We start from the raw sequence: 24,282 nt of genomic DNA on the forward strand, positions 1-24,282 counted from the left end.
TCTACTTCTTCTTTGACTTTGCTTGCAGCTTCAGTCTTCATGTCCATGTCCCCCTCAAGCAAAGACATCTCATTCTTCATGATGGAAAAAGTAGCTGGAGTGTCTTCAAAAACTTTAGATGGAATCATTGATTGAACTTTGATGTAGACAGCTCCATGTCTTTCTGCAAGTAAGATAGACAAGTCTTGCATGCAATGTAAATGGGCAACAAGAGTAATGTTACTCTTTATGACAGGTAACCACCCAAGAGACTTCATGCTTGGCATTTCCATGATGGAATCAGCTTCAAATCTCTGAAACTTTCCAACACAGAGTTGAAATCTAATGTGTCAAAAGACACATCCAATGTCAGTGTGAAAACACACTATGTAGTATCAAAAGATACTATGGTTGTACTTGATGATGGTTATTGATGTGTGTCCTTCAATCTTGAACTTGATCTTGAGGTCTTTTCAAAACTTCAAGAATCTTCCAAATCTTCTGAGTTTCACAATGGCTTCACTTGACTGGGATTGATCAGCAACCAAATGTGTTAAGGGACACAAGTGGAATCTCACAATACTTGTCCTTGAATGCTTCGAGCCTTCCACATCTTCAAGATCTTCAAAGATTGCTTGTTGGATGTTGAAATCTTGTTGGAGGATTCTGATCAGAGTGGCTTAGACTTGCTTTAAGTGGCAGGAGTGAGAAATGAAGTGGAAGAGAAGTTTGACACAAAGTAGCTATGGAGTCTCTGTTAGGGTTTCTAAGGCAACGTATGTGTTTTCGTCTGAAGCAGGAGATATGCACAATCATTGGGGCTGAAACTTGGTGGTTAGATAGCCTAGATAGTAAGCTTCCTTTACCCTATGGTCGCAAGAAGAATGGCGCTAGGTATGGCGAGATCAGATCGTACGATCAAATAGGAGCGCAGATATGGTAGCGATCACGAATTTGTGCAATGTTGGAGCGTAGATGGACCAATGTTGGTGTTTGAAGTGACAAGAGGTAGCGCCTTGAGCCAAGGAATGTATCTCCAAAAGAAAGCATGTTAAGATATTGACTGTGGAGGGAGATCGAGAAGCTCCAAGGAGGCTGGGTGCAGGTTTGGTTATGGCTGCCAAACAGGGCAGTGAGAAAAAAGAGTAGAAGATGAAGTCCTGAGCTGGACTGAGCTCAACTGAGCTAGATGAAAGTGAAATGGAGATGAAGGAGTAGTGCCATGCCCATCTGCGCTCTAATACCATGTCAAAGATGCGGGATCTAGAGCATGGCAGAGACGAAAGCTATGGAGGATGGAAGATGAAGAGAGAACTCATGGTGGCATTGACAAAGAAGACAACTGTTATTAAACAAGTGAATTACGTTCCAAGATTAAGACTTGGACTCATAAAGACATTCTTGTGTAGTACTGACAATGACACAGACAATTGATAGAAAGAGACAAGTACTATTGCATTATCATCATTTGAAAGTGATAGTCAAGTACATCATTATATAGGATTGCTTGGTAGCACACTACATCCTGTAAAATATTACACGGCGCAGCGAACAGAATCTGAGAAAGAGATAGAGAGTACACAACAGATAAGAGGAGAATCAGTAAAATTCTTTAACTCCAAACAACTGATACAAAGATGGCTCTGTCCACCCGTGCGCTTCCACTGTGTGAAGCTTAGATGGCGATCTAGACAGAAGATAGGTGAAGAGCTTAAGGCTAGCTGGAACAACAACTCTAACTGGGTGAAAGATGAGTGTAAGATGGCTGCGAAGGGGTTTAGCTTTTATAGCCCGCGAAGGTCGTTAGGTCGGCCTGCTGACCGACCTACCATATGAGCCTCCACTAGTCGGCCAGGGAATATTCCAGGGAATATTCCCTTTACCATCGGGCCGGGGGCGCTGCCCCCGGACCCCCGCCAGGGGGGCCGCTGGCCCCCCTGGGACCCCCCAGCCAGGGGCCGCTTCCGCGGCCCCCGGACCCCACAATAGGGGCCCCTTTTAACTCCCTTACCACGCAACTCAATGCAATGTGCCTCGAGTTGCTACCAGCTTAACCACTCCGTCTAACCCAAAGATTAGACCCACAGCAGTCACCTTTTTGCCATCCGGTCACATAGACCTCATCTGATATACAAGTCAGGACTCAACCAATGTCCGGGCTCACATTTGGCTTCTCCTCATAATGGGGGCCTTACAACTTTGAGCACCATGGATCATTGGTAGCACCTAATGAGGGTGGGGCATTGATCATATCTAACACCCCCCCTCAATGTCCACCCATAGGTGAACTATCTCCTCGGCCCAATGCCGAGTCTCTGAAGATGAACTTGAAGCAGATCCTTCGTAAGTGCTTTGGTGAAGATATCTGCTCCATTCTCCTCTGTTGGACAGTAGACCAATTCCACTATCCCATCCTCCATCAAATCACGCACATAGTGATACTGGATCTCTATATGTTTGGTGCGTGCATGAAACACTGGATTTTTGGCAATGGTGATGCAACTCTGATTGTCACATCTCAGCACAGTTGGTTCTTCATCCTGCACTCCCATATGCCATAGAATCCTTCTCAACCATACGGCCTCACATGCAGCAAAACAAGCTGCCTTGTACTCTGCTTCGGTAGAAGACAATGCCACTGTTGGTTGCTTCTTACTAATCCAAGAGAAAATTCCTGAACCCAGAGAGAAACAATAACCAGAAACTGACTTCCTGGAATCAATGTCTCCTGCCCAATCTGAGTCACAGTTCCCCACAAGAGAAGTTCCGAAACTGTATGTGATACCATAGTCAAGAGTTTTCTTCAAGTATCTGAGCACCCGCATCCCAGCCTTCCAATGACTCTCATGAGGTTTGTTTGAGAACCTGCTCAAAACACCAACAGCAAAACTGATATCTGGTCTGGTGTTACACAAGTAGATTAGACTGCCGACCAACCTCCTATACCTCCCAATGTCTGCTAGTGCTGATGTATCCTCAACGGATAACTTTACATTCACCTCCATAGGTGTAGCTATCTCCTTGCACTCGGTCATGCCAAATGCCTTCAAGATCTCCCATGCATACTTCTTCTGAGAGATGAAGATCTTTCCTGGCTCTTGCCAGACTTCAATCCCCAAACAATAGTGCAGCAAGCCCAAGTCTGTCATTTCAAACTCAAAACTCAAAGCCTTTCGAGTTTGGTTGATCATATCTTCATAGTCACCTGTAATAAGAAGGTCGTCCACATATAGGACAATCACTGCAGACTTTTTACCATCCCTGTAAACATACAAGTTAGCATCTGAGGCACATCTTTTGAAGTTTAGGTTTAAAAAGAACCTATCTATCCGTTGGTACCATGCTCTGGGGGCTTGTTTCAGCCCATACAATGCCTTCTTCAGTTTACACACTTTGTTCTCAGAATGGGGGGCCTCAAACCCTGGTGGCTGAGCCACGTACACCTCCTCCTTGAGGTCACCATTTAAGAACGCTGACTTAACATCCATTTGGTACACTGGCCACTTCTTGTGGGCAGCCACTGCAAGTACCGTGCGAATAGTGGTCATTCTGGCAGTTGGGGCAAATGACTCTTGAAAATCAAACCCTTCAACTTGTGAAAATCCTTGGGCAACCAGTCTAGCTTTGTACTTTTCTAAGGTACCATCAGCCTTGTACTTTACCTTCCAGATCCACTTGGTGCCAATAATCTTCCGCTTTGCTGGCCGATCCACTAGCTCCCAAGTGTCATTCTTCATTATGCTGTCATACTCCGCCTGCATAGCAGCCTTCCATGATGGATCTGCAAGTGCTTCTTCTAAGTCAGTTGGCTCCTTTACTTCTCTCATAATCTCAACCATCAAGGCCATGTTGACTATGTGAGCAGAAGCCCTCCTTTGCTCCTCTATTCTCTGAGACCTCCTTGGTCCGTCTGCCTTCTCCTCAACAGATGCAGGCATAGGATTATTGTGGTCATAGAGCTGCTTCACCCAGCGCGGCAATGGCTTTTCCGGTGGGGTGATGTCAGGTTGGTGAACTTTTTTCTCATCATCTGAAGATGATGCTTCCTCCTCCTTAAGGATAGGGATAGCTCTCGGGACAGGTTCATAGTGGACTACTTCTTCGCTTGATGATAAAGTGGAAGACCTTGCCTTCTCCTCCTCCACTGTATGCGGCTCCTCCTTGAACACCACATCACGGCTCGCGATGATCTTCTTTGCCTCTTGGTCATATAACTTGTAAGCCTTCTGCTCATCACTATAACCCAAGAAGATACATTTTCTGCTTTTTGGTTGTAACTTGTTTCTCTTCTCATCTGGAACATGTGCATAACATTCACATCCAAAAATTCTGAAATGTGAAACAGATGGTTTCTTACCAGTGTAAGCCTCATGAGGTGTTTTTCCCTTGAGAGCCTTTGTGTAGCTCCGATTTAGAATGTAGACTGCAGTATTAACAGCTTCAGCCCAAAAATGGTTAGGCAATCCCTTGCCCTTTAGCATGCATCTTGCCATCTCCACAATGGTACGATTCCTGCGTTCCACAACACCATTCTGCTGAGGTGTGTGAGGCGTCGTCAATTGACGCTTGATCCCTTTGCTCTTGCAAAAGCCTTCAAACTCCTTTGAGTTGAACTCACCACCACCATCTGTTCTAAATTTCTTCACACTTTTCCATGTTTCATTCTCAACAAGTATTAGCCATTCTTTAAACTTACCAAAAGCTTGAGCCTTATCACGAAGGAAGTACACCCACATCTTCCTACTGTAGTCATCGACAATCAACATAAAATAAGAAGATCCCCCCAAGGCCTGTGTAGGCATCTTACCACACAAGTCAGCATGCACCAACTCTAGAGGAGCATGTGCTCTATTCTTGCTTTCTTGTGGAAATGCCTTTCTCTGTTGCTTGCCCATCATACAAGCTTCACATGGTTCCTTCAATTCAGCTATTGTAGGTAGGTGAGCAACCATACCTTGCTTTTGCATCTCCTTCAATACTGCAAATCCGATGTGTCCAAACCTTTCATGCCAAAGCTTACTTGTGCCCACTCCAGCGGTGGCTGTAAGAGCACTTAGCTCATACAGGTTGTTCCTCCTTTCTCCTTTGCCAACAATTGTGCCAGCACTATCAATAATTTCTGCACCTGTCTTCTTGAACCTTACTTCATGACCAAGATCAGTTATGGCAGCAACTGATAAGAGATTTCTTCTGATTTCGGGAACATACAACACATTTGAAAGCTTTTTGACTTCACCATTTGCAGCAACAAAAGAAATAGTACCTGTGCCCGCAGCAGGGCATTTAGCATCATTTCCAACCGTCACAGTGATGGATTCTTGTAGAGGCTGCATAGAACTGTATAGACCTTTCTTGTTGGTCATGTGACGGGAGGCCCCACTATCCAACACCCAAGAGTCAGTGGTAGATTCTTCTTGCGCCGAGGAGCACACTTCCTCAATGGTCGCCATGAATAATTCCAACTCTGCTTCAGCCGTATTGGCTGTCTCTTTCCCTTTACTTTTAAGGGTACCATTCTTTTCATCTGCCTTCTTGACACGACAATCTGAAATTGCATGTCCTTTCTTCTTACAGTAGAAGCACTCTCCTTGAAACTTCTTCTTGCCGCCCTTCTTCTTTTTGTCACCATCATTTTTGGTGGAGGAAACACCTTTGCCTTTTGCATTGGCAGAGAATGCAGCATCTCCATTGTTGCTTCCTTCTCGGGCTTTCAGCCTCAACTCCTCCTCCATTAATAATGCACAAAACTCCTCAAAAGTCAAAGCTTGAGGTCTCACCTGAGTATTAAGGGCAGTTACTAGTCCATCAAACTTTTGTGGACAAATCCGAAGACACCTCCGAGCTAGCTCTTCGCTAGTCTTTTGTATCCCAGCGCCAGCCATCTGGTCGCGCAGATTCTTAATCCGAGTGATGAATGCTTCAACCGTCTCTCCTTCAGCAAACTTCTCCGCTGCTAGTTGATTCTCCAAGTTTTGAATCCTTGTTTGGTTTCGTGTTTCATACTGACTCCTTAGTACATTCCAAGCCTCTGACGCTTTGGTTGTATGCTGAATCAGAGTCAAAACACTGTCAGAACAGCTTGTAACTAAGGCACACAATGCATCTGCATTCCTTCGTTTCCAAGCTCGTAGAAGATCTGCATTCGGAGGAATCATCACACTAGGATTTGATGGGTCGGGGGTAGGCTGTGGTTCTGCGTCAGTCCCCAGCACAGTCTCCAGAAGCTCATAAGAATCAAGGATAGTAGTAATTTTGAACTTCCACAAGGTGTAGTTTGTACCATCTAACTTGCCTTCGCTGAAGGTTGGTGGACGAATCCTCAGTGTTTGAATAGCCGGTACAGCAGCACCACCTCCTGCACCGCTTCCTGATGCGCCAGAACTGCTTCCCGGAGTCGACATCGTTTCTCTTTGCTGTTGAAGCCTTTGCCTCTTGCACTCTCTCCGATCTCTAGAGTCCCCTGGGCTCTGATACCATGTAAAATATTACACGGCGCAGCGAACAGAATCTGAGAAAGAGATAGAGAGTACACAACAGATAAGAGGAGAATCAGTAAAATTCTTTAACTCCAAACAACTGATACAAAGATGGCTCTGTCCACCCGTGCGCTTCCACTGTGTGAAGCTTAGATGGCGATCTAGACAGAAGATAGGTGAAGAGCTTAAGGCTAGCTGGAACAACAACTCTAACTGGGTGAAAGATGAGTGTAAGATGGCTGCGAAGGGGTTTAGCTTTTATAGCCCGCGAAGGTCGTTAGGTCGGCCTGCTGACCGACCTACCATATGAGCCTCCACTAGTCGGCCAGGGAATATTCCAGGGAATATTCCCTTTACCATCGGGCCGGGGGCGCTGCCCCCGGACCCCCGCCAGGGGGGCCGCTGGCCCCCCTGGGACCCCCCAGCCAGGGGCCGCTTCCGCGGCCCCCGGACCCCACAATAGGGGCCCCTTTTAACTCCCTTACCACGCAACTCAATGCAATGTGCCTCGAGTTGCTACCAGCTTAACCACTCCGTCTAACCCAAAGATTAGACCCACAGCAGTCACCTTTTTGCCATCCGGTCACATAGACCTCATCTGATATACAAGTCAGGACTCAACCAATGTCCGGGCTCACATTTGGCTTCTCCTCATAATGGGGGCCTTACAACTTTGAGCACCATGGATCATTGGTAGCACCTAATGAGGGTGGGGCATTGATCATATCTAACACATCCATTGTGCCTATGGGATCTGTCTCTCTTCCTAGAATGAACTGCATCTCCCTAGCCTAGCTGCTCCATACAAAGGGGCTTACATAGGGTGTGATTGGCAGATTCTCAACACAAAAGGCATACGCCTTACTTTCTGATGTACATGGCAAGTACCTTCCTTTACAGGAATGGTATGCACAGCCAGACTGAGAGGAATACCCCTAAGTTTGTCATAGCTCCAAGCAAAGATGTCGCGGAACTCCTAAATTAGGGACACATAGTCCTCTCTCTCTTTTGAACTGAGCATGGAACCTAATTTTATTGGCCGCGAATCATTAGGCGTGTCCAACTCAATAACGTCTGCATCTCTTATTCGATCTTGAGGCTCTATCGGCTCATTCAAGGTTATCTGATAAATATCCTCTGTACTGGACCCTTCTTTAGATCCATCGCTCGATGACGTCTCACTACCAGATGGATCATCTAATGTTTCTAGTTCAGTGGAGGATAATGGAGCTCTCTCACTCTAAGGAGACTCAGGGTAAGCATCCAGTATTACACGATGGGCACCTCGACCTAGAATCACTCGACCAGTGGGTATATCGACTTGACAGTCTGTCCGTAGAATCCATGGCTTGCTTAGCAAAACATGATAGCTAGGACGTCTTGCAAACCTTATCACCCTAAAGTCCAGATAGCATTCCACGCTCACAACTATAACGTGGACTTTAGTGATGCAACCTTCTGGTTGTCTTAGACTATCATCAGCCATCCTAAGAAGTGTGGAGCCATCTTTTTGGATCTCTAGACCTAACCTCTCCATCAAATCTGAACTCATGATATTGACGGAGGATCCAATGTCCACAATAGCGTGCTCCACTAATATTCCATCCACATATGCTGGAACCTTAGGGCAATGCTTTTCAGCATGATTGAACCAATCTTCTCCCACTCTAGCTATGCCCAAAGGTTCTACTATATGCCCTATACGTAGGATTTTCTTGAATTCCTTGCGTACTCTTGGAGAAAGTTTAATCAATTGTAGGAGATTTACGTCTGGTTTAACTTTGCAAAGAGAACTTGCTAGATCAAAGTCGTGGTAGTTAGCCAAAGTTCTCTTCCCCCACCAAACCATCCTCTCCTTTGGTCTTTCAATCGGCTTTGGTGCCTCTTTTTTAGCCTTTACCTTTTTTCTTGGCAATCCTTAATCCTTCTCGGGATCGACTTTACTACCAACAGGTCTTAAAGGTCCACCTTCCATATCAGGATTCAGGACTCGCTTTTCCCTAGCATCTTGCTTAGGGCTTCCCTCGACAGGTTTTACAATTCCTTTGTCACCCTCTTTGATCTTTTTACCTCTTGTTACGGCTCATAGATTAGAAGTTTCAGCATCATTGACACATACGGCCTCAATAAGGCTGATTCCACTGCCATGAGGCAACTCCTCTACAGTAGCCTTTCCTTGTTGTAGTATTTGTCTTGGTCCCTCATCTTGCTGGAGATTATTCCCTTGTGCGCGATGGTTAACTGGACCTGGTTGTTTACTTCCTTGTTGGAGAGAACTAATCTTACTCCAACAGGTAGCAGCTAAGTGGCCAAACTTTCCACAAATATCGCATTTAACATTCGGAAAATTCCTAGGGAAATGTTAGCCACCACACCACTTATAGTTGAATCTTGAGGGGGCACCCTCTTCAGGGCGTAGACTCCCTATCAAATTTTGCTACTTCTTAAGAAAATTGATGTCCACAACTATTTGTCCGTATTGTTCAGAAATCATATCGGTATAGTGCTTTATCATGTCCTTAACTTCACCAAGGACATTGGAGGCACTCAACTCATAGCCGCGATCATCTATCTATCATCCCATCGGCCTAACTGCTTGATTAGGAATTGGCCGCTGACCTACTAGGACAACATTAAGATTCATTGTTTGGCTTCCACCACTTAGTGGGCCCGTCTGACTGGCCATAGGCATAGTCATATTAGGAGGAGCTGGTAACATAGGTAAATTCGGCATGGTATTTCCTCTCCCATTCGTGTTTGACATGGGGTCCCCTTGACTCCCATTGGTCAAGGCCAAATTATTACCATTCCAATTTATCCTTGCTGCATAAGCCACTTGCAAGCGTGACTCTACTCCTTCTGCTTGGGTAATAGCAATGTCAATGTCATCCAAAGCAACACTACTAAGCTGCACTTGGATATTGAAATCCAATCCATGTAGGAAATATTGCAACTGTGCAGCCGCGCTGGAATGGGAATATAAGCATTATGTTTGCAAAGAACTTGCTTTAGTTTCTTGGCATAGGCCTGGACATTCTCATTTGGCCCTTGGCGTGTTACATTCAAGACACGCAACCAATACTGTCCACCCTTCTCAGGAGCAAACTCTCTACGGAAAGCCATAAAGAATTGGGCATTGCTAGTTATGGTTTCGGCTTCTAGACCGTGATACCATATTGCCGCTCTCCCTTTTAACGTCATGTTGAAGAACATCATTAGGTGTCCTTCGTCTTGGATCCGATAGTTGAACATGACCGTTTGAAACTCCTTAGTATGGAGTTCTCCATCTTCTTCTACTAACCCATGGAAAATGGGTAACAGTGCTCCTAATGCCGATAAATCCAGTGTACTTGTTGGGATTGCGATGGGTTGTGCCACGGCTACAACCGGATTGACAACATGAGTTTGTGTAGGTGCAACTACACCCCCACTTGTTGTGGGTTGATTAACTAGAAGAAGGGAAGTACTAAGACTTCCACTTGCACTCAAAGGACTACTCGTAACAGTTAGGCTACTAGAATCACTGCCACTTATTTGTAGTGGGCTGCTTCTTTGAGGAGAATATTGTCTTACAATCTCCAACCGCCGTCTAGCCCTCTCAGCACGTTCTGCTTTTTGTATTTCAGCTTGACGGTCCTTGTCAGAGGACATAAACCGAATATTTGGTCCCTAAAAATCCTAGATTCGAGAACCACCACTTGTTGGTGGCTCATGGCAAACACACCACTGATGGGACCTAAAATGGGCCGACACTGGCTATAGCACTAGCTGGACCTCTAACATACACAAGACAATCCCACGACCTCGCGGTCAGGAGCGTCTACAAGACACATTGCCCTGCCATCGTACGCACATTTTGTGTTTGTATCATGTTTATAGTCCAACCCTTAACCTTCTCAGACTCCTTAGAGGGAGACCCTACACATTTTGGTGTAATTCACCACGTAGAACAACATAGGAGGCACCCCTCGGCTGATTGCCACGGCCCCACTGCGACTCTCCTACATCTTGGGGATTGGCCTCCTGGGCGATCCCATTTCCTCGTCCAGTGTCCGTTTCGAAGTCTAACGCCAAAAAATTATGAAAATTCACAAATTGTTGTCCAGTGGGTCTTTTAAGCACTTTCGAGCATTGCCGCTTAAAATTGTACTGATTACCACCACCACCTTCGATGAAGTCTATTTTTCCCCTGAAATTTAGACTTTTTGGCTATTTTTAAGTACTTCTCACCATCAAAAATCATGTCATTTTGCCACGTTGTTTTAGAAACCATACCACCATCTTTTGAGCCTATAAGCTTTTCTTCACTGAGAAAACAATGTTGTTTTGTGCCGCTAAGGAGGGAGATGCATCAGTCCATAGTCATCGATTCTAGAGATTGAGGATTGGCAAAATCTGTGGCAATTGAGGGTGGTTTTGAAACTAGTGAATCAAGCCATTTCAATTCTCATGTTGTTTCAAGGTTGTTGGAGATACTTGATTTCTCCTAGATGAGGGTCATGGAGTATGGGTGTATTTCCACAAAGCCATAGCTAGCTTGTGCAATCTCATTGGAAGACATCAACTTCTATAGATTATCTTATCTTTAAAGTTGTTGATAGATTCAACAAACAACCTCTCCAAATACAAAATTCTCGGACATGAAAGCGAGATACCCATGTGATGGCTAGCAGATTTAAGGGGGGATGGTGGTGAGAGCTAGTGGCAGCTAGAAGGAGAGGGTAGTTTCAAGATTAGGGTGATGATGCTATTGAATTGGTGGACATGTTGCAGAGTGAAATTACTTCATTTGAGAAACCAGCTGTAGGAGGTCAACATCACTTGTCGATTTGGGATTATCAATGAGTCTTTGTACATGATTTTTAAGGAAAGTGGATGATGATGTGGCAAGGGGTGGCTAAAGAAGGTGAAAGGCAACATCATTGATTGTTGTTTAGTTGTTAGTAATGGTAGATTTAGGGGATGCTTGACTTCAGTATTATGGCAGGCACCTTACAAATAGAACCTCCTGATTGATTCATCTTTATTGTAAAAGAAGATTGACTAGTACTTGATCACTCCCCTTTAGTGTTGATGCTTCCACTGATGTATCCTAGGATACAATATTTGTCTTTCAAATGACGAAATAAGTGATTGGGGACTTTCTTTTCCATATTTGACCATTTTTCCACCTCCAAAGACAATGCCTTGATGTTCCAAGCTTCATATAAGGTCTGTCGAGGGTGGCCACGAGACTACCTCCACGATGGCACCTAGCGAAGAAGCCTCAATTGCATGGGCATTGGCTTTCACCATGCTGCTTTAGAAACCATACCACCATCTTTCGATCTTGTAGGATTTCTTTCACTAAGAAAACAACATTTTTTGGTGCCGCCAAGAGAGGGAGATGCACCAGTCCGTACTCTCAATTGTAGAGATAGAGGATTGGCATAATTCATGGCAATTGAGGGTGGTTTTGAAACCTGTGAATCAAGATAAATGTGGAGTGGTGATTGATGAGGCCTACAACAAGTTGCTAGTGGCAGGGAGTATGCCACTTTCCTCTCCCCTTAGTCTGAGGCAACATGACCTTGTGTGTTGAAAGCCTACGAAAGCTTTGTTGTGGTAAGGGTTAGATGATGAAAGAGAGTGGAAAGAGGGTGATTAGGGGAGTACGAGGGGCTGAGTCAATTACATTGATAATATCATATTGTCCAATTTGAATTGTAGGGTACATAGAGAGTTGTATTCGATGGGAATAATGTTTTGGTAAGAGGAGTAGTTGTGATCCCTTGTAAGGAATGATCACTCGCCTTTTTATGTTGAAAGAAGGTGGATTTAAGACCAAACCATCATGCTATATTGAGATCCATTGATTGATACTCTTTGCCGCCCAATAGATATAAGCATGGAGCTTGATGTAAGGATGTCAAGATCTTCAAGGGTGAAAGTATGTCTCCCTTCCTAATATTGATGCACAAGCCAATCACCTTACTCTAATACCAATATTGAGGCCCTTCACCATAAAACAACAAATTATTAACTAATATTGAAAGAGAAAAATTTGAACAAGAAACAAAATAGAGACAAGAGAGAAGAGAAATTAAGAAAGCATGCACAACACAAGATTGGGTACAATCTCTCGCCCTGCATAGGTGAGCACCTCCCCCATACATGTATTTATAATATTGGAATAAGCTTTTGTGCTCAAATTATATTGAAAGCATCATTTTTCTGTTTCTTGCTTTTCCTCACCTTGCATGACTTGCTTTTGTGCAAATAAATCAAAACACACTCTATTCTAATAGCTTTACAAAAATAATATTTTGTCTTCTCTAATAAATACATCAAAATAAATCTATTGCGCATATGTGCATGCAAAGGCCTTGCATTGAATAGGTGCATACAAAATATACTATTTTTAGTAATATTTTTCAACACTGTGAAGCACATAAATTCCATGGATTAAAATGAGCACTCCAAATTAATAATTTTTCTTAGCTCAGTCTAATTATTTGCTCACCATAACACAACATACATTAGTATTGCTCTAACTATCTATTAGGCATAATGGGACCAATATCATAGGCGCATGTTCACACATTAAGTCATGGACTATGTGGTAAATATACAAATTCCATAGTAAAATATAATTGTGATAAAATACAATGATAAACATAATTCCATACGAGTTTTGTATGACTCTCATCCCCTTGAATATTTAGTATACTCGCATGAGAGGCTTTTAACATTCACACAATCAAGAATGGCTAACCATTCTCGGGAGTCTAGTGTCATATCATACACCGCCCTAGTGCCCTTCTTGGCTAAATCCTTCATCCTCCCATCCCTAGACCCTTGGCAACTAGTTTCATTTGCATTCCGAATATTGGAAGGTGGGTACTTGTGCTAGTTATATAGAAGCTCCAAATTATCATACAATGACTTGACTACTTCAGGCCTCAATTTGATAGTACATTGTCGCTCCAAAGGTTCAACAACCTTGAGCAGCTCGAAAGGCACTTCCTAAACCCATCCAACCAACTATGGTCAATAATGCCATTAGTGAAGGGGTTTATTTAAATTTTAGTCACCTTCAAGATGAGATCCTAAGTGGTGGCTCCATGACCTACATCTTGCTTCTTGAAGTACCATAAAAAAATTGCTTCCTCCTCCTTTTCCGACAATGTGGAGATGGTCCTTTGTGCTTTTTAGTTGTTCTCCCTTCCAACCACACACCCAATGGAGATTGGCTCATTCCATATGGCGGACAACATCTCTTTGAGACAAGCAAGTGATTGCAATAGCCATGTTAGCCTCCATTCAAGACCTAACTCTCCTCTTGGGTCTTTAGACAACAGTGGCCACTTTAGGCTGCCCATTTTGTTGAGAAGGAGCTTGTAAGTTGTGACCACAATGTTTATTGTCTTAGACCACCAATGCAACTCACAATGGTGGTGGGCTGGGAATAGTGTATGTCTGAGTTGGACCTTTGGGAACCTCTCCCAAATGTCTTTGTTGTTCTGAGGTTCATAGTTGAAAATATGAAATTAATGTTTAGAAACACAATCCAAAATAAGAACTTTGTGTTAAGAAACACAACTGAAGAGTACAAGGGGGGATGTGGAAAATGCAAGGATGAATTGTGCACAACCTTGAACTATAAGGAAGCCAATGTAGCAAGGTTAAGTGTCATAGTTGAAAGAGAACACAGACCATTATATACAGCTATAACAACTTAGCTTGGAGCTTTGATCAACGATTGAAGACTTATAACTCCTTTAGTAGCTTCTCATAATCCTTGACCAAGAACTTTGGTTCCTTTGGGTTAGGCTACTCATCATCTAGTTGAAAGGGGAAGGAAGACATGGTGTGTTGGAAAGGGAATACGAGATTGGTTTGGTTCCTCCTTCACTTTTGCCTATTGGTTGTGGTAATGTCTGAGGGTAGCCTAATCAAGAAACATGTGGGTTAAGGATGTAGAGGTTGGTAGACTTCACATGCACACCTCCACAGTTGCACACTCTGTACTTGCGCTCATCTAGCAATAGGTTTATGTAGAAGTGGGGGGTGTGGATATGGTAATAGGTTGAGGCAAGGGCAAGTTGCATGGGCAACATAAGGCGGGGAGAAGGAATAAAGTGGCACGAGGTTGAGCCCAACTTGAAGGGGCTTGTGAGAGAGAGAGAGAGAGAGAGAGAGAGAGAGAGAGAGAGAGAGAGAGAGAGAGAGAGAGAGAGAGAGAGAGAGAGAGAGAGAGAGAGAGAGAGAGAGAGAGAGAGAGAGAGAGAGAGAGAGAGAGAGAGAGAGAGAGAGAGAGAGAGAGAGAGATTTATGTGTGGAGAAGTTAAGCATTGGGTTGTTCTAAGCCTTCTAGCTCCAGGGCAGAATGATCATCATCCTCCTTGATCTCCTATTGGACCTTCAATCGGCTAGGGCAAGTAAATAGGATCAACAGATGGTGTTAATAGAGGCAGAGTAGGCATAGGGAGCACATCAAGGGATTAGTAGAGGGTACCACTTAATTTGATTTGTAATGATGCTATTACAAGTTAGGCGTATCATGGAGGTGGAGTTCTGCCATGCTTTTCATTTGGTCCTGTTGTCGTGCCCTAGGCAAACATAGTGTAAAAAAACCTTGAGTGCATAATCATCCGGCTTTCTTATGAATCTAGAGAGTTAATGTCATATTAGCCATTACTGTTAGTGTTTATAGTATGGATGGTTCAAAAATATGAGAATTTTGGATAATTTTAGTCTATTTTTGATATTATTTATTGTATATATCCTAAAAAGGTGTAGAAAACTTCTAGAATAGGGTGACATGCAAAAAGCAAGTTGCTTTTCAGCTAGTTTGGGAGATCTCATGCAAAAAAGAAGGGGTCTTGAAATTGTGTAACGCACGATCATAGTTTTCAAGCAGCAAATAACACTCTGAATAGGAGGAGAAGGAGAAGGAGTGATCCGGGAGAATTCTAACCAGGTGTTTTGATGTTTTACCCCTCTTTCAGAGCTAATGGAACAATGAGGTTTGCCATCTGAGCAGCGGAGAAGAAGCTAGAGTTTGGTGTGCGTTTTTGGTATAATAGGGAGCTTCTGGGGATCTAATGCTTGGAGATTGCTTCCGAGTAATAACATACATTGTCTAGATAATCCAAGAACCATTTGTCTTGGAGTTTAGCCATCAAACAATCAACTTATGACTGTTGTAATAATCAGGAATACACAGGGTTGACGTGTATTTGGAGTTCCATATAAGGCTTTTGTTTCCCTTCTTAGGTTCTATCAATACATAGTGCTTTGAATCATTGAGCTTTATCTTTATATTGTGTAAAGGCTTTGGCAGAATATTTTATGATTGATTTGTGATGTATGGACATGTCTTAAAGAGAACTTGATTTCCAGCATTCTTGGGATTCGTTTGAATCTCCTACCTATTCTTTTTCTTCTCTTCTATCTCCTATTCTCCACTTCTCTCTCTGATCCCCAATGGATATGACCTTTGGACTAAAACCCCTTCGACACTGTAGTGCAAGTGATGGATAGATATAAGATTGTGGAGTGTTCTAAGAGGAGGGTAGACAAAAACTTGGCTAAAGTGGTCGCAATAGAAACAAACCCGTCTCATTTCTGCTGCTCCATATTTGTATTTAATACTCGCCTGCTCTTTTTATTATGGCCAACCGTAACCTCCCAAAATGACTCCTTTTTGGCCCCCACCTGCTTATTGGGGCTTCTACCCTAAATAACATACAAAATCAAAGGTAAATGTATTTTTTAGAATTGGATCCGATATATGTTGAGACAGAGAGAAGAGCCGTCGATCTGACACGTTCATTGAATTGCTCTTTACGTGTCCTCCTTGGTCCCTCCTCCCAAGTGGCAAGAGACCGCCACAACACACACACACACACACGCACACACAAACAATAGCGAGAGAGATAGAGAAAGGGGGAGACTCGAGAGAGGAAAGCAAGACCAGCATCCGCCCCTACGCCCGGCGAGAGACGAGTCCCGACTCGGCCCCCTCCCGAGCGCGTTCTCTCTCTCTCTCTCTCTCTCTCTCTCTGCCATTCGCTCTTGAGGGACTGTTCTAAGTCGCCTGTAAGTCGCCTTGATCCCCGTTTGTGAGAGCATAACAGGGTTTCTGCTGCTCTCCCTCTCTCCTCTTTTTCTGGGCCCTTCCACCATTGAATGACACTGAGGCTTCCTGCGCTCTCTCGATTGAGAGAGAACAATACCTCCTTCTGACAATGTGCCAGCCTCTGAGCAGTGCGGCAGTTTTGATAGATGTAGAGACGATCCCATGGGGGGGACAGGTTCTCTCTCTCTCTCTCTCTCTCTCTCTCTCTCTCTCTCTCTCTCTCTCTCGGGTTAGTGATCCTGGTTTTGTCTCTTTGTTTTTCATGCAGGAGCATATCGTGAAGACAAGCTTGGGTCCAATCTCTGTCTTCGTATGTGGTGATCAAGCTAAGCCTGCACTCATAACTTACCCCGATGTTGCGTTGAACTGTGAGTACATTTAAGAGCAGTTTTAATGACACCACCCCCTTTCTGTCATGTTTTAACGTCTCTGTTCGTCTCTCCCGTATTAATTCCTCTCTTCATTGCAGATATGTCGTGCTTTCAAGGTCTCTTCTTCTGTCCAGAAGCAACGCCTCTCCTCTTCCACAATTTCTGCATCTATCATCTTGATGCCCCTGGTCACGAGGTATATTAATTATGCTATGGCTTTTGTTTAGTGATGAATTGGCTGATTCGAATGCTCAGCTGCCATTGCCTGACGTTCCTGACATATGGTTAGGGCTACCAAAGTACACTGTTTTACATGTAGTTTGCCTTGAATGTTGCTTCAATTTGCGATTTTTGCATTCAATAATTCTCTGGAAATGCCCTGCCATGTGTTTCATATACAGTTGGGTGCAGCTGCTCTCCCAGCTGACGAGCCTATGCCGACTGCAGATGATTTGGCAGAGCAAGTGTGTGAAGTCATTGATTACTTTGGGTTCGTCTCCTATCATCATCAACGGTTAACATAGTATCTCCCTTCGTACTTTTCTCGTTCTTGTCTAATTACCTTAACTTTTGTGCAGTTTACAAGAGGTGATGTGCATGGGTGTAATGGCAGGAGCATACGTCCTCACACTCTTTGCAGTAAGTTTGTGCACCCTACGGCTGTCAATTTCAAGTCGATATGCTCATTTTGTTATTTCCAATCTAAGTTCTTGTGATTTCTGTTCTTGTTGTGTGTATAGCTCAATCATAGAGAGAGAGTTCTTGGCTTGATATTGGTCTCTCCATTGTGCCGAGTCCCCAGCTGGTCTGAGTGGTTCTACAACAAGGTGTTTTGGATTGATTGCCCTTACGAATTTACAGGACAAAAGGTTGCCTTCTGATTTTCCACAGGACAAAAGGTGGTGTTTGTAACCCATTTTTATCTTTGAATACAGTTGATGGTGAACGTTCTGTATTACTATGGCATGTGTAACCTAGTCAAGGAAACACTTCTTCAGCGCTACTTCAGTCAGGTGAGCAATGTTCATCTCTCTCAGGTTTGACCATGTATTGGGCTTCATCAATGGTTGGTCCAGAACGCTCACATTGTTCTACCCATTGTAAGGTTATTAAATCCTGTAAACATCTTGATAGGTGAGAAATAAGTCGAGAATGAGTGTCTTGCTTTCCCAAACGTGCAAGCATGGCTTTCAGATTAGTAATGGACTACAGCCCTGCAAGGTTGTCAGCTATTTTCCATTTGTGAGCCTCATCTGCTGGTTATGACTGCTGTCAGAAGTAGCTCTAGAACAGTTGCCACCATTTTATGGTCAGTTTACTAGTGCAAATCGCAGCTTGAGACCTAGCAGGTTATCATGCAAAACCATGGGCTTTAATTACTCACCATACATCAGATTTGTTAACGTAAGTATTTCTCATTGCAAGTGTTCTTGATGAATGACTGCCCTTTTTTTGGTTGAGCAGGATCTTAGAATTGGGCCTGGAGCCGAGTCTGACATTGTAAGGGCATGTCGGAAGGTAAACTGCCTCATGCATCAAATATCAAGCTTCTGATACAAAAGGATTTACTTAAATGTCAGCTGACTGAGGTTTAACAGGGTGATGGTTGTGATTTTACTTGGGCAGCTATTGGATGAAAGGCAAAGCATGAATGTGTTGCGGTTTTTGCAGGCTATTCATCAGTAAGTTCTCTTGTTATTTCTCTTAAGCTTGTATTTGTCAAGCTGATTTACTCTAGTAGGAATTGGATGTAATGGTCTTCTCGTTGGCCTGACATAGTAGCATCACAGGAGGATTGATCTCACAAGCAGGTTGAAGAAGCTCAATTGCCGCACCTTGATTTTTGTTGGAGAGCACTCCCCTTTCTATAAGGAAGCTTTGCATATGAGCAACACCATGGACAGCCGCCTGAGTGCGCTAGTGGAGGTGAAAACATTGGGTCCTGTTCTCTTTTTGTGGTTAAGAGTGCCAACAGATTCTAGCAACCTATGTGCATCCTACTTTTGCATTGCTGATTCACGATTTTGAATGACTGCTTAAAACACAATGAAGTACACAGTTTATTATATAGGCTTTTTGAGCTTCAGCATGGTACATCTGGGTGTGTTCTAAGTCATTGTTTCTGTTTGTTTAACCGTACTTGATAGACATGAATGATAAGCTACATGAGCAACTCCTACAATTGTGTCACAGGTGCAGGCTTGTGGGTCCCTTGTCACTGAGGAGCAGCCCCATTCCATGCTCGTGCCTATAGAGTACTTTCTCATGGGGTATGGCTTCCACAAACGACGTGATATGTCTGGCTATTGCTTATCGACATCGCCAACCAGCCCTTTAAGCCCACCTTGCATTTCCCCCGAGCTTTTGTCACCTGAGAGCCTTGGTCTCAAGCTCAAGCCAATCAAGACACGCGTGGCATCTGTTGAAGAGATGGTCTAAAGGATGTTGGAAACATATAACAGAAGACCAGAGAACCAGCTCATTGAGGAGGAATGATAAAGGAAGAAAGGCTAAAGCAACAGGACATTGCCCTAGGGTGAAACTTCGAAGTGTGCCCTTGGGTTAAACTTCAAAGTTCGACACATTGAAAGAGCTTGACCTTTCTCAAAATTTGCCAGTCCCTTCTATGTCATTGCAGTTGTAAAGGATGTATCTTAGAGTCTTTTCTTCATTCACATTCAAAACCCAGAAATTATCAACCAAATTTTTTGCAGCCCACCATGGAATAACGAGGAGCCTGTACATGAAAGCCCTTTACCCTACTCCTCAAACCAAGATTTTTTTAGAACCAGGACATAAGATTTGTTTGGTTAGTTCCCTAGAGTGCCAGTTTTGCTGCTTTCCTATAGCTTTGGCAAACCCCATTATTGTATATATGAATTCATTTTTAGAATTAAAATAGAGATTGTAGAAGCAAGTTGTGTCCACTTTTACCCCACTTGCTATTAAAAAAGATCTCCTTGGTGCTTGCTCCAGAACTCTCCTCCCCACATTTTGAAGGGTTTTGGCAGTATTATAGCATTTTCAAGGAAGGAAACTCCTGGTTCGTATATGAACGTCTACTTGGAATGCCGGGCTGGCTATAACTTTTAAAGAAGAATACCATTCAACATGGGCTGGCAAAGCACTCGGACTTTATGTCCCTATTTTTGCCTGCCCATGTTGTGGGTGCACATATTTCATCGTGGGTTAAATCTTATTCACCACCTTTTACACAGGGCAATGGATAACTTCATATATAATCCTAAAATGGTGGTTAGTTTTGTCTAGTGGAAACGTGTGTAAACACTGGCTGCCAGCCAAAGTATTTGGAAATCCATTGATCCGCAGAATTCGTGGAGGGCACCATCAGAAAGTGCATGTGGAATTGGTTGTCAGCCAAAACATATTTTAGCTCTTCATAGATTTGTGGAATTCAGTGGATTTGTGGAATTCACTGGTAGCCCTATCAAACAGTTCAACTTATGGGTAGGGAAGCTCCCCTTTCCAAAGGAATGGCAAAAATTCGACAGGGAAAGTAGTAAATGCAACTAAGAAAGCCAATGTGGGCTTTAGCCCTATGTAGAGAGGGGTGTGCTTACCAAGTAAAAGGGAGGAGGCTTTCATTGGTTCTTTAACATACAGACGGGCATTTCCTCACCCTGTGTGTAACCACAATTGAGTAGATTGCGTCCTAGATTCTAGCATACACCACTAACTAACTGCCTGCATACAGAGGGGGACCTGAGTCTTGATCCCTCCACTCAGGAAGTTTACAAGTTTTGATGAATGCAGTGTATCTTTTGAAGAGAATGGTAGGTTGGTATTTCAAGAGCTGAAAAGCACAGAAGTGACAGACACAGGTCATGCATCAGGCTTGCCCAGCAAGTCAAGACCTCTACTTTTAACTGGGCTGGGCGCATGGCTGGTCCTTCCTTTCTTTTGGAAATCTTTGTGGGAGTGAATGAAACTTCAGTCTTGAGGTACAAATCATCTTTCTCTTGTAGGCCTTGAATTGCCCTTGAAGCAATTGAGGGGGGCTGAGGAGGGCGGGGCTGCGCGGCGGTTAGCGAGATGGCCAAAGCAGTGGGGGCTTTTATTATGTGACAGGAGTGTGGCAGGGTATGTGGATGCTCTGGGGGGTTATCTGTGTATGCGCCATTCACTGTTTTTTGGCTGAAGAAGTAAAGAGAGTATACTGAGTATTGGGGAGTAAGGGGAAAACAAGGTTTCAACAACTGGATTGGATTCAAAGTAAAACCCCCTGCCCTTAATCAAGCAAAGCATATGCTCAAAAAAGGTGGGAGTTCCAGGTTAAAATTCTACCACTTCTTTTGGCAAAGGTCTCACAAGACCTTAGTCCCGTTAGGGCCCGGGCGGCGGGCCCTACGCGCCCTACATTGAATTGTATGCATGAAAGGGGAGCGGTACATATTCTGGAACCTTCAGTGAGGTACACCACTTCACAAGCTATCTTCACTTTTCCGTTTTTCCTTTAACCGCCCTTCCCCGCAGCCCTTTTATGCCCTTTGCCCCCTTCCTTTTGGGGTACCATCACGCAGAGAATCCAGCGCATTGTGCTGCCTTTTTTCTTTTTTCTTTTTTCTGGGGAAGCCCTTTTTTGGTAGATTTTTTTTACAGCTGGAGTGGGCTTTTTCACGTGTGTAGGTCTAGTGGGCCTGCGTGTTCTGCACGATGGCCGCAAAGGATCTTTTTAAATTTTTTAAAAAAAGAATGCCTTCCCTTTCCTTCCCTTTTTTATTAGATTTTAATTAATTTATAGCCTACAGCACTCTCCACGAGTCGCTTCGTGCTGCTGCCACAATATCCTTTTCATTTTTACACGCATCAATTTACGTGCAAAGAGGGGGGAAAAAAGAAAAACAACTGTAAGGAGAAAATAGATGCTATATACGAAAGTCCATTCATTTTATTATATTTTATGACCATATTTATCTTTTCAAGGTACACAATCAGTCTCCATGTTACTTCTTTTGAATAAGGTGCACTGAATTGGTTTAGTTCGGGACTATAAGTTCCATCCTCTTGTACGTGACTATATATCTATACTCTCTCTTACTATAGGATCCTCTATATACTCTCTCTTATTGTAAGATCCACCAAGCTAGCTCTCTCTTATTATAGGATCCACCAAGCTGTTATAAAGCCCTTATTCTATGTTTTCACCCTCAATTTTGCAATTGTCGTTTCGAGGTTAGGCTAGCTTTGTTTTGCATTTTTGGAGGATCCATATTCTGCTCATATATACCATCTCTTATTACAAGATCCACCAAGCTTGAGGTTGAGACTTATGCAATGTGGCAATCAACGTGTGATTTTAGAGGCTTTTTTTGGTTTTTCTTCAAGGTCTTTTATTTGCTACTTTCTCCAATGCCAAAGTTATCTTCAAAAATACACCAAAAGCCCTTTCAGTAAACATAAATTATTTTTTAAAAACGTGGACTATATATTTCAACATTTACTTTTAAAAAGATAGTATATAAGTGGGTGCAATCCTAATATAGGTTTGTTCTTGTTTTATTTGGAAAAAGGATATATATAGTTGTTGTTTCTATTAAAGTTTAGGTATTGTTGTTTGCCACTGAAATATAGGCATTTCCATTTTGTAATCTACAAATCATATCTATCACCATCCTTATAGTAAAGTAGGAATTGCAAGATGGACAGGGCCCTTGCGGCAAAAGGGGGAGGGGGGGGACAAGAGTGGTGGCATAGGAGCTTAGCCTTCTACATCATAGAGGTTATTTTCATACTTGTACCATGCCTCAAGGGTAGATTGTGCTTGAAAAGTGATGGCGTTTACTCACTCTTCCCTTCCCTCCTCTCTGAACACCTTCCATGCCATGGTGATTCACATTATATACATTTGATAACACAAATTGCTCGAGAGAGAGAGAGAGAGAGAGAGAGAGAGAGAGAGAGAGAGAGATGGTTCAGGTAACTTGGTGTAAGTAAAAGTTAGCCAATGTGAGTAGAAAGCTATCTCAAGAAAGATCATTGTGAGAACGATCATTCTTTGGGGATAGGTTGTAAAGTTATTGCGAGCATATGCCAATGTAGGCTATGTGTGCATTAGAACATGTGTGAAGGGATTCGTGTATGTTGAGAAACATAAAAGGTAGAGCTTGAGTGGAAGCACACAAATGGAGTTAGCCTCAGCAATAGACAAGGCCATGTATTTCTGTGCCATAGATATCTAAGAGATAGCACCTCCAACATAGGTAAAGACATACCCAAAGGTGGACTTCCTACTATCTGCATGTACTCCATAATTTGAGTAAGAGTAACCCACGACTTATATATCCTAACTACCATAGCAAATGCATATATTTGTTGTGCCTTTCACATATCTCATGATACTCTTTATGGTGTCCCGGTGTTACCTGCCATGTGTAGCCATATAATGTGCCATGACCTCCACTGCAAATGCTATGTTAAGATGAGTGGCTATCATGGCATACATCAAACTGCCCACTGTGGATACATATAAAACCTTGGCCATCTCGGCCCTCTCATCATCTAACTCTATAGATAATCAATTTGACTGACCTTCACATGAGAATGTAAAGGATAACCAATAGGCTTATCATCCAGCATATGAAACTGTTTACTTTGTGTATATACTCCTTCTAGGAGAAGTAGAAAAGTCCCTTTGAGCAATTGTGCATAATGCACATACCGAGTATGCGTAAGACTTGTCTTGTCTCCTTAATCTCAAAGCTCTTTTTGAGTTGAGTCTTTAAAGCATCCAAATCAACATGAGTACTCTTAGCGATAAGCATATCATCAAGATAGATCACCAAAATAATAAGGCTACCATTACGGCCTTCTTCTGTAGTATAAAGAAATATCCATATCATTGCGGAAATACTCTTACGAATGCATAAAAGTATCAAATTTATGGTATTACTCCCTCAGTAGCTGCTCAAGTCTATAAAGACTCTTCTTCAATTTGCACACTATGTATTCCATGCCTTTCTCTAAAAGGTCATTAGAATGATACATATAAATCTCATTATGCAAGTCTGCATGTACGAAAGCCATCTTCATATCCATCTAATCAAGATCCAAATTGAGTTGAGCAACCAAAGCCAAGACCAAGTATGGGGTAGTCATCTTGACCATATGAGAAAAGACTTCATCAAAGTCAACACCATGCTCATGCTTAAAACCGTTTGCAACTAGTCTAGCCTTATATGCTGGCTTAGGGTGACTAGAGATACTCTTCAACTTGTACACCCACTTGCATGGCAATGCACATTTACCACTAGATAAGGAAACTAAGTCCCATGTATGGTTCTTTTGCATCAAATCAAACTCAAATTGCATAGCT

General features: G+C 43.1%; 1 protein-coding gene across 1 annotated transcript; it reads left to right on the forward strand.

Moving 5' to 3' along the window:
* The first annotated feature begins 16,342 nt into the window (after positions 1–16,342).
* LOC148012988 (protein NDL1-like) lies at positions 16,343–19,912 on the forward strand. The gene is made up of 11 exons (XM_087667807.1): positions 16,343–16,753; positions 16,847–16,946; positions 17,048–17,145; positions 17,351–17,439; positions 17,528–17,588; positions 17,690–17,776; positions 17,885–17,962; positions 18,414–18,467; positions 18,576–18,631; positions 18,740–18,875; positions 19,143–19,912. Exons 1-11 carry the CDS (start codon positions 16,688–16,690, stop codon positions 19,386–19,388), a joined length of 1,071 nt encoding a protein of 356 aa, XP_087523933.1. The 5' UTR covers positions 16,343–16,687; the 3' UTR covers positions 19,389–19,912.
* The last annotated feature ends 4,370 nt before the right edge of the window (positions 19,913–24,282 follow it).

This window comes from Lygodium microphyllum, chromosome 26, assembly GCF_053477565.2.
Source record: "Lygodium microphyllum isolate KBCC chromosome 26, Lygodium_microphyllum_v1.1.10, whole genome shotgun sequence".
Lineage (NCBI taxonomy): Eukaryota > Viridiplantae > Streptophyta > Polypodiopsida > Schizaeales > Lygodiaceae > Lygodium > Lygodium microphyllum.